Raw genomic sequence first — 16,362 nt, 5'->3', positions numbered from 1 at the left:
TACAATATGTACCAAGCCTGATGCAAATTTCTTGATAATATTAGAAAATGTTACATATGTTTTTTTTTTTCATTAAATGCAATTTTATTAGGCCTAGTAGGGTAGAGGTACCTCTTTGGCTTCTGTGGTGGTGGCGCAACGATGATTTCCGGTTCCGGTTCTAACTCAAAAACAACAGGGCGTTCTGTCGTTGTCGTTGTTGTGGGTATTTGAATATTCGCGTATTTATTCAACAACTGCTGTTGCCTCAACGCTATCGCCGCTTCTACTGCTTCCATAGAAATATTTCCAGCTTTTGCAATTTCAGCGATTTTAGTATTTATATCTTCCTTATTTAGCTTTAAAGTCGTATCATCGCTATATCCACTTATACTATTATAATCGTCAACTTTCTTGGTATTGTATGCCAAATCTTGCACTTGGTGGGAGACTGGGTCTATAAAATTAGAAGCGGGATTAAAGGTTGCTGGTATGCTATAAGAAGGGTTAAAGTTTGATGGTAAGTTAGAAGTGGGGTTAAAGTTTGATGGTAAATTAGAAGTGGGGTTATAGTTTGATGGTATGTTAGAAATGGGGTAAAACCGCTGATTCGGTTCTGGCATGGGTACGAATGGATTAACCGATTTGATGGGTTTGATGCGCATTTGTGATACCATCTTAGATACATTATCGTGTAAAATTGGTTTATTCTCACTTTCATACGTCATTCCTTGGGGTATATCTAGCGGCGTGAAAGTTTTTCTTGTTGCGATGGGTAGAACTTTCAGAGTTTCTTCTTTAGGGGGTAGCGGTTTGAAAGCGGGTACGCCCATAGCCATTGGCTTCGCCATAGTGATTGCTGGTTGTGCCCTGTTCTGGTCAATTGGTCCAGAAACTATGATTGGTTGCATTGTGGTTGTGACACGTTTGTGTAAAGTACTCAGTTTATTCATAGCCGCTTGATTAGGACGATTTGATTGTGGAACGGGCCGCATCATAATTCTGTTCTGTTTGCCCCTTTTCTGAAAATCATTAATAGGTTTAAATATAAACGTTTTTTTATCACTGCTTTAAAAACAAGCAAAGCTTATACAAATAAAAATGTTTGAAAGTTTATTATTATTTATTTAAATTAAAAAAATATTATGTTGGAGCGAATTAACGGGAAATACCCCCCAGACTAGGAATATCTCTCTGTTGTGGGTAATACTTGGTCGAAGATCATTTTATATGAATACGTGGAGAACAACACAAAACAGTAAACTTATGTATAATATAACACTTATGTAAAATTAAGCTAAATAGATATTAAACATGTAAAAGTAAATAAATAATATACAATATAATATGTTATTCTTTTTTGCAACTTTTTTTTTGTTTTCATTGGGTTATGATAGACGCACTTTGATTACATTTTTGACAATTTAAAATATTAGTTCAATTATAATTAATTTTATAATATTTTATTATGTACACGTAACATTATCGGTCTAACCTCTCTCATTTTCAACATACCAAATAAAAACGGATCCTTAGACTGACAATTGTATGCCTTCATGTTAAGGTTATACATATATATATTAATAGGAGAGGTATGTACTAAAATCTTATTATGTTTAAGTTATAATTATGTAACTTCACTTCCACTCAACCGTTCGTACAATACATATATCAATAGTTAACAGATATTCAGACAAAAAAGAACCAAAATTTCTTACATTTATTTTATAAAACAATTACCTCTTGCTTAGCAGGTCTATTTGTGGTATCCACAAGAATATTTGGGGCCCCATTCTTTAAACTTACAGATCTTCTTCGACTCGGATCCTGGTTCGTTAAGGATTGGTCAAAACCAAGTTCGTCACCAAGACTGAAACCTGAAATGTTAAACGATATAATATTAGACGTATTCAAATTGTGGTATGATTACGCTCAATTATATATTGTTGTAAGTAATAGAGTTGTAACATCTTTTGCAATCCATATAAAATAGTATTAAGATTAACAGTAGTAGTATAATAGTGTTATGTGACAAGAGTTTTGGAGCTTTAAATTAATATTAATCATGAGTTATAAATGCTCAAGAAGGTTTGGCCTTTATAAAAGTTGTATTAAGTAACTGAGACCAAAAATCATAGACACATTACAGATGAAAATTTTTTTTTGTCATTCAACTTACAAGTTAATTATTTATTTCGTAATCCTACAGATAACACAAATTATATATTATTACAAATAAATACACTGAAAATATAGCCAAAGATGGAATACATGCTACATTTTACTACAAAAAGATAAACAAAAGGGAACAAACAAACAAAAAGTATAAATTAATACATGTAACTAATTGTAAAATTTAATTAGTTAAATAAATTAAATTACAATTAGTTAACATAACCTAACTTGGTTATGTTGTGTGATGGTGTTATGCGTCAACTAAAAATAAAATTGTACCTAAACTAGCGTGTGCCTTAATTCCACCAAGATTCCGTACTCTGAAGAGACCCGATTTCTTGAAGGCGCAGTTTATTTTGAAGCCAAAGTCTGATTCCAGTACGCAGAGCGGCGTCACTACATCTGAAATAATTAAATAAATATAATAATAACACAGACGAAAATCTTGAGGAAAACATTGAGGTAAACTTAACAAAGGTTTTTTGTACATGCATTTAAAAATAGTATTAGAAATATATCAACTTTTAAGATCTTCTTGGCAATTATTTATTACTGGAAAAAAACTTTTTTCTTATCAATGGCGTTTTCACTTATAAATACTGTGTCTATTGTCTGCACTTAGAATACAGTTCACACACATATAATACAGGTTCGAAACTGCGTTGCCGACCTTTTAATTTCCACATTGTGGTGGTTGCCATCGCCAAGAAGTGATCCTAAGAGCTTTATTACACTTAAAATATTGTAAACATTGCCTTAATGATACCCTACAATGCTTAACTATATTATTAAGTTCTTGCATGTGCTAACTTTACAAACAAAAGAATAACGACAATTACTGTAAGATAAGATCTAAGTAAATTTACAAAAAGGTCAGTAATTGTGATTTGTGACGGTAAATTAATTTAAACAATTATCCCGTTCGTTTTTTATAATGTTATTATAAGTCTGCGCCCACCATGAACTTAGGTAGTCAGTGAACCTTTGCTTAAATATTTTGTAAGAAGAATCCATATTATTTGCTATTATATTCTATATCCCGTATATGAATACATTAAATACTGTTTAATACATTTAACTCTTGATAATATCAAAACCAATAGAAATATTGTTCTTAGTATGTTTGGGGTCGGTTTAAATTTTTTAAACCATTTATGCAACTCGTTTATTTTCACAGGTCACTACTACGACCTTTAATGAATACCTTAAAAAATAATAACTCAATGTAGTAATCGCCATGCGCAGCTGTCTTAAACGAGAAAGGCAACCAACCGGCTTTCCTCGTCAAGAAAATCATCATACCTAACCTACTTTTTGTTATCAATTACGCGTAATAAGAGTGAATTTATTTTTATTACTATAATATATTTTTATCACCAGTTGACCGTTAAACCATAATTAAATATATTTCAATGACTTGGATAGTTCTTGAAAGCTTAACCTTGTTAATTAAGCGTAAGCTTCAACTTCAATGACAAACACAAACTTTTTTTGAAATCAAGGCCAGTAGAAAAGTGATATCCTTGTTTTTAGCTAAAGATTTCCGTCTCTTAGTTTAGATCTAAGACCGGCTTTTCCTCGTGATTCGAACCCAAGACCTATGTGGTTGCACGCACAGCCACCAAGCTAACGTAACTACTACAACAGTACAACTAAAGGTTCCTGGAAACGTGTCTTATAAAACAATAATCTTATTCAGATCACCAAATAAAGCTAATAATGCAGCAAATTACATTGTAATTAACGTTTTCTAATAGACTATTTAATAATCGTTCGTTACGAAACGTTTCAGGATGCAACATGGCCTAGATTTCTCTTCGTCCTGTACAAAACTAACACCTACAGTTAATCTATAAAAGTTTATATCGCCTTTGTGGGCAATAGTTTAGGTTATACGACTTGTGTCAGAAAACTTGTGAAATTCATTCAGCCTCTATAAGCGATTAATGATCGATGTGGACAGATTAGTTTATTAAATTTATTTATTAAATTATTTTTGAACATAAACTCTCAGTTAGAGAATCATAGAACAAATTTTATAAATAAGTATAGAGAATAAAGTATATCTTTTTTGTACAGATAAATACGGAAGTGATCGCGCTTTGAAGCTTATTAACTCCCACATGAACCAGTCTGTATGAGGTTTTTACTTTTTCTATTAGAACCGATTTCTTATTAAAATAGATTTCATACCTATTTTTTCACTGTTTATTTACATCAGTCATCCACTCATAAGGAAAAGACAATAACAAAAATCTATTTTGGTGGAATTTAATTAACGCTGTGAGCTAGTGTAATAATAAGAGATGTCGAAACCTATATGACATCACTTTCACCGGTCAGTGACCTTCACAGTAGCCAACCCAATGTGAATCAGGGGCCACTCCCAGCCGGATGCTTTGGAGAAAGGCATACCTATGCGTTTATTTCATACTTTTTCTTTGGCGTCTTATAAATTAATAAAATTTATTTAAAGAATTTTAAGAAAATAAATGTAGCATTCACTTTTTTTTTAAGGGTTACCTTATCTGATAGTGGCGAGTAAATAAAGAATCTCTGAGAGACAGCAAAACAATTGACATATTATGTTGTTATATACTTCACATCATATACATAGAATTACCATGTAGACAAATTATTGGGATTGATTGCTTCTTCTGAACATTTATTATAAAAAATATTTATGAGATATTAATTTTGTTGTAAAGGCTACTCAATCAAGGACCACGGAAATAATTTATGTAGTTTAATTATGTCGCAAAATATAAATACCCATATTTCATGTTTTTTGGTGAATTGTAATGTAAATAGCAATATGAAGTATATTGCTTTTTATGGTTTAAATGTTTTGTAAAATACTTCAATAAATTAATATCTTTATACATATCCAATTAAAATATTGTTAGGCATGTTGCAAATTATTTGCAAATACTTAGAAAAATACACAGTTGCTAAAGAAATCGTAAACACATTAATAAAATTGTTAATAAATGTTACACGGTCAATACGTTTGCACATAATATTACCAATTAAGCATGTATTACTATAATGTAAGAATAAAAAGGATTTTAGTCAGTTTAATTTATAGCTAAGTAAATATTTTTTTCCACAAAATTATAATAAATAAAATTTTATGACTGTTTATATACTATATTCAAACAATCAATTATTATATAAAGAGGTAACAAGCTAATACAACAAATAAATTGTCATTTCTCAAGTTACTTAGCGAAACAAATGCGCATCGCAAATTGCCGTGAAATCCTGCTATTCAATGGACTATTACCATCAAGTGAGCTATTGTTTTTATATCATTTGTTGAGACAGGCGAAATTATGGAATATAAACTCATATGTAACAGTATTATTTACTTTAACAATACATTACGCATTATAAGCATTGTTAGCTTAGCCAAGTTATCAAATCGCCAATAAAGAAAACACTTTTTTAACGGATTGAAGCTATGAATATATATATATGAATATTATAAACATATAATTATTTTAAATAATACAGCTTCATACCTTACAAAAAAGTGTTTTCTTTAAATGTGTAAAAGTGATGTTAAGCCAATAACTTACGTCAACAAGTCAGTCAAGCGTGCTATTTTTGTTTTGTCTATGTATCTGGGCAATCGGCACTTGTTTGGTCAAAGAGAAACAACGACAAGAATCCGGCAGGTCACAAATGAGTGAAGTCCGGCATTGAAGGCTAACTTACTTTTGCAAAGAAAATCGCCACAGGAACAGAAGCAGTAATTCAAGTTTATGGTTTTATAAATTAAACAGGGTACAGTTGTATAGTTATTTTTTTTCATTCGCCAATGAGCATAAAAATAGTTTTTACATAAAAAAAATAAAATAAAATACGTTTATTTTGGAACATAAGATCATCTAGGTATCACTTCCACGTCAATCAATTCGAACTTGTAGGCATCCCTACTCATCGGCAAAGACAGAGGGTGTAGGCCGAGAGAAAAAGCCGGCGTAAAAAACTCTCGGTACTCTTTTAAAAAAGCAAATCATCATAAAAAGACATATAGTAAAAAGCGAAAATGAAATCCTTTTTTATAATGGAATCTCGCTGTTGGCTTTTTTTCTCGCGACCAGCGCAAGCGTTTTCTGCGAGACTCGAACCTTGGACTTTTCTGAAGAGTCGAGGCTTGGGCCATTGCAGGATGGTAAATCGCCTGAACGATAGGACGGAAGGTCCATTCTAGTGAGCGAAGTAAATTTAATCATAAGACAACCAAACCCAATATATATTTACAGAAAAATATAAAATTGATAGAAGCAAAAAACAATATAAATTGAAAAACGAGTTTATATAATAGACAGAGTTTGTGTTAAGGCAATAGTATTGCTATTTGTAAATGAAGTTTAAGTGAAAATTAATGTTAATTACGTGTTCTTGACCTCTCGTAAACCAAAGGTCTTGACAAATTTTGAAACACCTTGCGTTATGATGCTAACGTACATGCGAAACTGTCAAAATTGCATTTATCATGGAAATATTGATCGTACAAACGAAATGTATTATTAATCGAAGTATTTTGCCCAATCAAACACATCTATACTAATATTATAAAGAGGAAAGGTTTGATTTTTTGTTTGTTTGTATGAATTGAATAGGCTCCGAAACTACTTGGCAGATTTGAAAAATTCATTCACTGTTGGAAAGCTACATCATTCCTGAGTGACATAGGCTATATTTCATTTTCAAAAAAAATAGGCATCCTTACTAAAATTACGATAACATTAACATTTAAAGAAAAACACTTTTTTAACGGATTATAGATATGTATTATTATATTTAAACTTATAATTATTTGTACATAATTTTAAATTTAAACCGACGTTTCGCGTGCTTTACAGCGTGCGTGGTCACGGTGACGCACGACAATACTAACATTAACATTTGTTTATTATTTGATACAATTCTAACAGATGGCGCTGAGTTAAAGGTAGTTTAGTTTAGGTCCGTGTCGTGGTACCAACGTTTCACATAAGTTCTCCTACGGTTTCCCTTGATTAATTTACTACTATGTAATATAACAAAAACCTTAGCCACAGCAACGCTTGGCCGAGTCTGCTAGTATTATATATATTAGTAAAATTATACGCAGATAATTTTTCCGAAAAATAATATTATAGAAATGATTTGTATTGTTTTGTAACTAACAACAACTGTTAATTAAAATTCTTTCAACTATATATTTTTATCTAAAAGATAGATTTATTTCTAGATTATAAAAATCATTAAATTGTTTATTATCTTAATCACGCGAGATTAATAGTCTATAAATTAATCGACAGGTTCGTTTTTATATATTCCAAAAAGAACTAGTAACCGAATACACTTTTTATTTTTAATTTAATTTTAACACATTTAAGTATTAAATATGGTCTGTATTTCGATCGTGTGAAATGGTCATTCAACCGGACTTCGAAATGGAAAGTGTGTCCATTACGTTATGTTTATATATTTAATATTGTTGTCATACAAGTTTCTGACTATGTGAAACCTGAAACCAGGGATTACTATTATTATGATACTTAAATTTTATTACCTAATCATTTTAATAGGAAAATCTAATATTTAAATTCTCGTGTCAAGGTGTTTGTGGTTAAACTCCTCCGAAACGGCTTGACCGATTCTCATGAAATTTTGTATGCATATTGGGTATTATTTTATTGGGTACATTTATTTTTCATCCCCCTTAATGTTATCAACAACATTAAAAAATACATACAACCCTAAATTTTCAACCCTCTACGATCAACCCCTATTTTTTATTATAAATGATATTCATGGCAAAGCGACGTTTGCCAGGTCAGTATAATATATATAATAAAAATCTAATCAGTGCAGAAAACGAGCTAGACACTTACTAAGAAGAAATTTATATAAGACTGGCATAATTTTTTTAACATATAATCACTTCCTTACCGGAAGTATAATAGTAATATTCAAAATATTTAGTTTCTTCCAACTTCGAACTCACGATTTCACTACTATAAAAACCTTTAGATAAAAACGATAATTATAGCTTAGTAAGAAATTAATTATAAGATCCACATACGAATTAGTGGCTATTATAACTAAAATCGCGTGTGGCCTCAGTGATGCAGGCCAAGGACGTAAAGAGGAACTATAGGTAAAATATATAAAAAAACAGCAAGGTTTCTTCTTTTTATTTTTTAAATGATAAGAAGGGAACAATCGATGGATTATGGATGGGATTAATGAGGTATCCAAAGTAGATATATATTAAAAACTACTTTATTAATATATTAATATTATAAATTGTACATATAGTAACTCTAATATACCTAATAACTAACCTTAAAATTTAATAATTAAAATATATTATTAAAAGGAGTCCGCTTAGGCAAGGTTCCGAAGATACTGGCAGCGTTCCCCTTTTGAATAGCTAGACTAATTCTTTATGCGAGGTAGCTGCCAGCTCTTCGTTCTCCTGTGATGTCGACTAACCTTTTTGATATTTCCCTAAAAAGCCTTATCGCGCTAGGTACTTGTTTAGAAGTTGCATGTTCCGCGAGTGGGCACACAAGTATTACTGAAAATCATTAGTAAGACCAAACACCCAAAAAATGGGAATAACATTTGTAGTAAATATTTTAGCACAATGTACCTACATCATAAAATTGTTATCGGCTGCTTTGTTTTTATACACAATACGCCTATTTCATTTTGGTTTATCAAAGGCTTAACTACGATTTATTGTACCTAGATTTCTTTATCTGATAATAAATAATTTAGGTTTTACTAAGTATTTAAAATATGTAAGTATTTGCCTATATCTCATACTCTATATGTCGGAGCAATGGTGTAACTGTCAGTTGTCATTATTAATATGCTTATCCACTATTAGCGTCAAAGTCAAATCAGTTGTGACATACGACAATGGCAGCTGACAGTAATGCAGTAAGATAGTAAATGTAACTTTTATTATCACATATTTTATACATGGTTGTATCATGCATTTTATGATCATGCAGATGAAACTTATTTTCATACATGACCTGACCCCTTCAGAACTCATTTCACTCTTAAATGCCAAAAAATGAAGGTTAATATTTGAGCCTATTTATTTTTTCACATAGAATATGAGAACTTTTACCACTTGAGATAATTAAGAAAAAAAGTTAATAAACTCCATTAAGGTTCCATCAAATACAAGAAAAGAAAAAGAAGAAAGCAAGGGTTTTCTCCACATTAACTCGTTTGTGATAAGTGAGTTATATTACGCTAAAATTACTTCCGTCTTTCAAAACTCTAATTGACATTTATTAAGGTTAAACAAATTAACAAATTATCCTATTTTTAGCAAAACTTATGTTTACCTATTGTCGTACAAAATTTTATAAAATTATCAGTAGATTTGGTAATATATATATTGATGAAGAAGACTTAATAAATAAATGAAATAAAAAGAACAAATAAAGTTGCTCCAATATAATAAATAATTACTAAAATTATATCTCGATTACGGATGAGCTACAAAATCGCAATTTTGCCACACCAAGACCTAAGCGAGAGCCCACTTCTAAGCGAATGATAAATGAACCGTTCAACCCGTTCGTTTAAACCGTTCGAAGATAGGAGCAGAAATAACAATTTTGATTATGCTTTTTAGATTTATAAAAGACGAGCTACGCCAATGTATCTATTACAATGTGGTATAACCTGAATATATTTATAAATAGTGAAGCAAAGGCTACAGGCAGATTTTTTTTGAAATTATTATCATGAAAGCTGTTATTGAACTTAATGTACCTATATTTAGTTAAAAATATCATGTACGTCACGTAAAATTAAGATTAAATGTGGTAAATAATATAACATTTATTCAAGGTTTAATTACATAATAAAAGGTTAAAGGAGCAAACAATTATATAATCTATTACACCTTACACAAATAACAGATATTACCGGTTAAAAACCGGAAATAATCCAACCTTTAATCTCATGGTTAATAGCATAATTAGTCTATGAATAATTACTTTATAGAAAAAGACGGCTTTTTTGTTTTCTTATGATTTATGATTTTTTTTTAATTATAGGAAGTATTTACGAGAAGTATACACATATCGCTAAGTGTTAAGTTATCAAAATTTTACTTACAGTTGCTTAAGTAGCAATGAATAGGGATTAAAAGAAAGCTTAAATCGGAGAGAACATAACAAGAAAAACCTTTATTTCATTTTATTTATTTATTTATTTATTCACACTTCGTTGCTAGAAAGAAACACAAATAACACAATATATATAAATTACAAGGGATGCAACGGGCGGCCTTATCGCTAACTCTTCCAGGCAACCCTAGTAAAAAAAGAAAACAATAAATAAAAAATGATGAGTGCAAGAAGTGCATAACCAGAAGTTATATAAAAAACAAAATATATTTATATTAATCTATAGAACCTTAATCTAGAGAAAATAATAAAAAAACAAAATTAGTTATTTATTTTATTTAGCTTGCAGTCCTGGGATTTTAATTTGAATTCCTAAATGGGACTTTTTAAAGCACACATTTCAGTGTAAGTTTATATCTTTAAACGCCTTCGATATCACCGACAATTTAACCCCGAGATAAAAGTCATTGACTATAGAATCACTAAAGTACATTCCAATACTACAACCGTTATATTGTTTTTTCACGTTGCTTGAACATAAATAGATGAAAGAATCTACACATTATATAATACCTATATAATCCGTATATCATTTGCAAATACAGCAAGAATTGAACCAAAGCAACGAGACAATCAAGGACCACGGGAAAAAACATTGAACATTTATGATTCTTTACAATATTATGAACGTGAGGATATTTAAAATAGTTCTATTTCCAAAAGCGTCGGGCATGTCATAGATGGTCAACCGCGGTCACGTTTATAAGTGGGCAATTCGTCAAGGCCGATAAACTTTCGAAATGCTCTCAATCGGCCACCTTGCGGCTACAAGCTGTGTATAACGTAAGAATGTCTATAGTGTTGCTTTATATGCATAAAAAGCAGTCGCCATTCCTATAAGAGGACTGTTATGAAGCACAAAGTCACAGTAAAAAATCATTTATTTATATAGGTATCACAATGTAGACTTATAAACGTCAAAAAATAAATATATATTAAATGCTTCTAATTTTACATTTACTGCCAGTTCTTAAATCAAGGGCGTAGAACGGAAGAGAAGAACTGGCAATAAACTCTCCGCAAACACTACCGCCAGAAATATAAAGCTGTTATTAATCTCATAGAGCGGGTAAAGATTATTGGATCATAGTGTGAAGTGGAGGGTTGCACTGTATACCGATCCATCCATATAGATTCCCGATTGTATATTTGTATGTATAACATTTATAGAGACTAAAAAATATTGGTATATACACATGGTGGCACTAAGTGTCCAGACCAAAATGGGTCAGAAATTACAAAAGGCGAAAGGCAAAACGTTGTGTTCGATTATGATCGGTCAAACGGACGTGACTAGAGATTCTGTTAACCAATCTATATGATAATAAAACTATGTCTTCGTCATTTGATTAACATGACCATCCCTGATTATAATTTATTAGAACACTACTAGTACAATTTATATCATTATAATATATCATTTAATAGATGTGTATCGTGTATGTATTTATTTTTTATTATTTATTTTATTTATTTAAGCGCTTTAGAAAAAGCGAAATAACCTTAAATGCTCAAACTTCTGTATCGTTTTGGTGATCACCCTACACTGCCTGACAAAAAAGGCTAACTTTTTGGATCTACAGCATGCCGGTTTCCTCACGATGTACTGCACCGTACGAGCAAGTTTTAAAAGCACATACACAAAAAAGGATATAGAAATCCATTTGTGCAATGCGCTCTTTGAACCTATCGTGATTGCTAGCCGAAGAAGCCACACTGATCTGCAACTGCTTATTAGGCCTATTGATATTTATTTTCCTAATCGACAAAATGTAGAGAATGGAATCATATTAGCTAACACGCGCTCTAGCTTACTTAAGCTTTATATCGGCCAATTGTGCCAGTAATCGATGTTTTTGCTAAATGACACACTGCTCTAGTGGCATTAATGCGCAGAACGTTATGGAAATGATAATGTCGTTTCTTATTGATATGAAGTGCCTTCTGAGAATTCAAATTTTCTTGGTTGCCTACTTGAAGGCTCTATGTAAATGAGATAGTGAATTAGATTAAAAACAATAAGAATTAATAGTAATTAACGTTTCATGTGGCCAGTTAATATTTCAAAAGATTAATCACCATCATGTTAATGTATTTTATTTGAATATAAAATACCGTGTATAATTTAAACAATCATATGATTAAAATATTGAAATAGTTATATATAAAATACAATATAACTTTTGTTTCGTCTGTCATTCACTTGTTCACTTGTCAATTTAGGGCCACCTGCAGGAGTGTTTTTATAAATAAATATTTCCTACCTGACCATGACGTAGACTTGAGCTGCGTACTGAATAGAGGCAGAGTACTCTGAGCATTTAGTCATTACAACACCTAATTTGATAGGCTGTACGAAGTACCTTAAAAAATTATCGTTGTTGTATTTAAAATCTCTATAAAAAGTGCATTCACCGTTTACATAATCGTAATATAAAATATCGCCGTTTCATAATATATATTTATAGTACAGATAGTAAAAATATAATTAAAGGCCTCAAATAACTTCATTATGAAAATTTATTTGCGATCTTCATAATTTATGTAAGCGTTCATTACTGTATTCAATTAGTGGACGAGTAGAGAAAGTAACCATTCAGTTAGTAATATTGTATGTGATGCAATATTATTTAAATATTTTTTAAATTTGATTGTTACACATTTAATTACTTAGTTTCGATCGATTTCGATTTTTGGCGAATCAATATTTTTCTTCAGGGCAGATGGGTCTTTCAAAGTGATGTCTGCCCTATGTAGGACATACCTATATAATTTGAAACTATACAAGCATAACGTACGAACATATGAACTATTATTTATAATTTTATTTCCATATAATAGGGGCAAACGAGCCTGCGGGACGCCTAAAAAGGCAGTCATCCCATTTTTAGTGGGTGCATTGCCGGCCTTTAAGGGAGGAGTACGCTCGAAATTTTATTATTAGCTAATATTTTATGGCTAAACGCCATTTTAATCTGTTTAATGTTTCTTTTTCTGTAGAATTTGATTGGAGTTTTCTATAAACTCGAAAATAAACTTTTACCGGGAATTAACTTCAATTATTCTGAATTTTACACACTGTACGTTACAAACCGGGCCACGAAGGCTGTAGCCATGAAAATTAATTTTGCCCTTTAAAAAGAAAAAGATCACACACAGAAATACCGTATCAAACCATTCGTTGCTCACACGCCGGTTCCGGTCAAGGCTGCTGCGCCCAAGCATTGCCAAGTTTCACTCACGAGTTATTTGTATTGGACAATCTTGCTTTCTTTCACGATTTTACTTTGGTCGCTTCGCGTTTGACCTACAAGTCTTTCATACTTTTACTTTTGCATTGCAAAAATCGACGACAGGAACGCCAATCATGTATTGTGATTTATATAATACTAGTGGCCCGTACCTACCGGTAATTTATTTTTTAAACATAATTTTTTAGTCATATGATATGATTATGTTCTTTAATATTATAGCCTATATTCATCAGTGATATACAATGTAGCGTTCAAGTGGTGAAAGAATTTTTAAACACGATACATACAAATCTTTCCTTTTTATTATATTAGTATAGATTATAATCCTCTGCACCGAAAAAATTCTAATTTTGTCAAGAATTTAAGCCAAAACCTTAATACATGTGTGATCGCGTAGTTGTTAACGAAACCATAAAAGAGTGTGTGTATGTACACGCGTTAGAAGTTATTCTATTATTATTATTATACATATCTTTGGCGTATGGAAAAAAAACTAAAATGCAGTAGTGATTAACGATAAATATTAAAGTAATTAAAAAGATTTTATTTAAATAAATAAATTATTAGTAAATACTCCGTACATTAGTAATCACCGTCAAAAATAATATTTATTTATTCACCATTCTTTTCACTCTCATCAGTGTTCTCCATCTTCTATTTTGATAAAATTATTAAAGAGTGAGGATATTCTTGTCCTACAGTAGTCTACGGGAACTTAAAAATAGAAGATTTTGACCATTACGTGAATAGTTGATTAAAATATATAGAATAGATAAACTTTATTCAGGTGGCGTAAAACATACAACCATATTAAAATGTAATTCTAATTAATTTAACCTTACGTAAATCTTTCAAGATTTGTAATGTCTACATAATATAAGTATAAACAAGACAACACTCTTAGATTAAGTAAATTTCCTCACAAATACCGTTTTTCCATAGTTAAATACATGATGAATGTCTTTTTAATGCAGTGTTAGCGCTGTTACCACAGAATATTATAATTCCTTCACCGCTAATTATCTTGCGAAAATATTTTGAAACGATCTTCATAAACTTCTTTGGTAATATATATTGTGTGTAAAAGCCACTATAAATAAATGTATGAAGTGCCGTAGGCCGTTGGGGTATCGAAGAGATATTGTGTTTGTTTCAATTAATTAAATCAGTATAGCTCACAGCTTTGTGTGTCTTTGAATTTAAAATTATTGAATCTAATCCATTCCTGCCTATTTTTGTGCGTTATATATAGAATATAATCTTAATAGATGGTTTTTGCCGCAACTGAGATGGTAATATTTATTTTAGTATCCCGACATCTGTTGTCATACGCCGCGGAAATATCGGTGATAAAATATACTACATATCGAAAGAGGGTAATTTATATTAAAAGTACTTTAACACCTTAAAGATTTATATTTCTTCTATCTCATTATTTTTTTATTTATTTTAAAAACTTGTTTGTCCGTTTTTGGCAGTTTCATTCTTCTCCATTTTAATTATAATCGAACCTCAAAAAAGCTTGATAGAAATTATCAATTTTTATAAGTTTTATTAATTGATCATAAAAGGATGTTTATTTTAAAGAATATATTGTATATTCACTGCATAATCACTATTCCGTATATCATAGTAAACACTTTTCATGACCAAAATAATATATAAATTTTACCTAAAAATAAAATTTGTATTATGTTTCCTGAGACGTCCGAGGTCCATTATGAGAGTACATCGCTTCCGTTTCCGCCCAAATCGCTAGTTACCGACCTTTTCCCACCACGTGACACCGCCGCCAGCGTCCAGCGTTTGAAACTGGAACTAACTTTTTATCGCGCTAAAGCAAGCCGCCAGAATTCTTGTTCATTGTTTGTCTCATAATTAGAGAACCAGGAAGAGCTCGTTTGGACCTCGGACGTCTCAGGAAACATAATACAAATTTTATTTTTAGGTAAAATTTATATATTATGTGTTCCGTTTGACGTCCGAGGTCCATTATGAGAGACGTGTTTGTTATCTCCTGGTGGCTTGTAAAGTTATATAATATAACTAAAAAACGCAACAATGTGATTTGAATTATTTATTTCCGATAGAATCATGATGAAACAAACAATACAATCTAATTAAAGCCTAAGCTTTAGTACCATTTAATAAATATGGTAAATAAATTTTCATTGTTTATATAGAAGTAGAAAACCTGGCTAATTCATTAAGCGGCCGAAAATCCTACTGCGAAAGATACTTTTCCGATCGAGTCTCAGCATTCCGACTATTATTTTCAAGATTTCGACAATAATATTTCTTATGAACTTTCATGACGCCACTTTGCCTTAGCAATAATTTAATTTATGGGAAATCTTTCTAAAAACTTTAGCGAAGCTACACCTAATCAACTACGCGGCGATGATTTGATACCCGATTCTAAAGGGTTTTCTTAACCTAGCTCCCAATAATTACGGGGGTAGCTAGTCTTACAGGATCTCTGGTTGTAATAAATAAATTTGTCAAGGAGCCACGCCTATTATTAGAGACGGTTATGAGTGTCCTAAGACAAATGACGGATTCAGATGCTTATTCGGGCAAGATAAAAACGTCCAACTTGATTGTCTATACGTTTCTGTATCTGTTTTATAACCGAAAACCAGATGCAAAGTGATGGAATTACGGCTAATAATAAAATGATGAAGGTCGCCACGCAAGAGTCAAATCATGAACTCTGCGCCGAGACGCCAATAAAA

At 31.1% G+C, this 16,362-nt stretch overlaps 1 protein-coding gene across 2 annotated transcripts in view; it reads right to left on the bottom strand.

Annotated features, from left to right (window-relative positions):
* Positions 1-16,362, bottom strand: part of LOC110994713 — a 41,288-nt gene that overhangs the window by 2,939 nt on the left and 21,987 nt on the right. Inside the window, exons 2-5 of one of the 2 annotated variants that reach the window (XM_022261520.2) lie at positions 2,434-2,556; positions 1,720-1,856; positions 695-1,001; positions 112-436 (exon numbers count right to left, since the gene is read on the bottom strand). In XM_022261520.2, coding sequence (XP_022117212.2) covers positions 112-436; positions 695-1,001; positions 1,720-1,856; positions 2,434-2,556 — 892 coding nt within the window. Of the gene's footprint in view, positions 1-111; positions 1,002-1,719; positions 1,857-2,433; positions 2,557-16,362 lie in introns of both variants that reach the window. The other variant, XM_022261519.2, reaches the window with a different exon arrangement.

The sequence above is a fragment of the Pieris rapae genome, chromosome 6 (genome assembly GCF_905147795.1).
Source record: "Pieris rapae chromosome 6, ilPieRapa1.1, whole genome shotgun sequence".
Lineage (NCBI taxonomy): Eukaryota > Metazoa > Arthropoda > Insecta > Lepidoptera > Pieridae > Pieris > Pieris rapae.
Note: the sequence above shows the minus strand (reverse complement) of the source record. Positions and strands in the feature narration are given on the sequence as shown.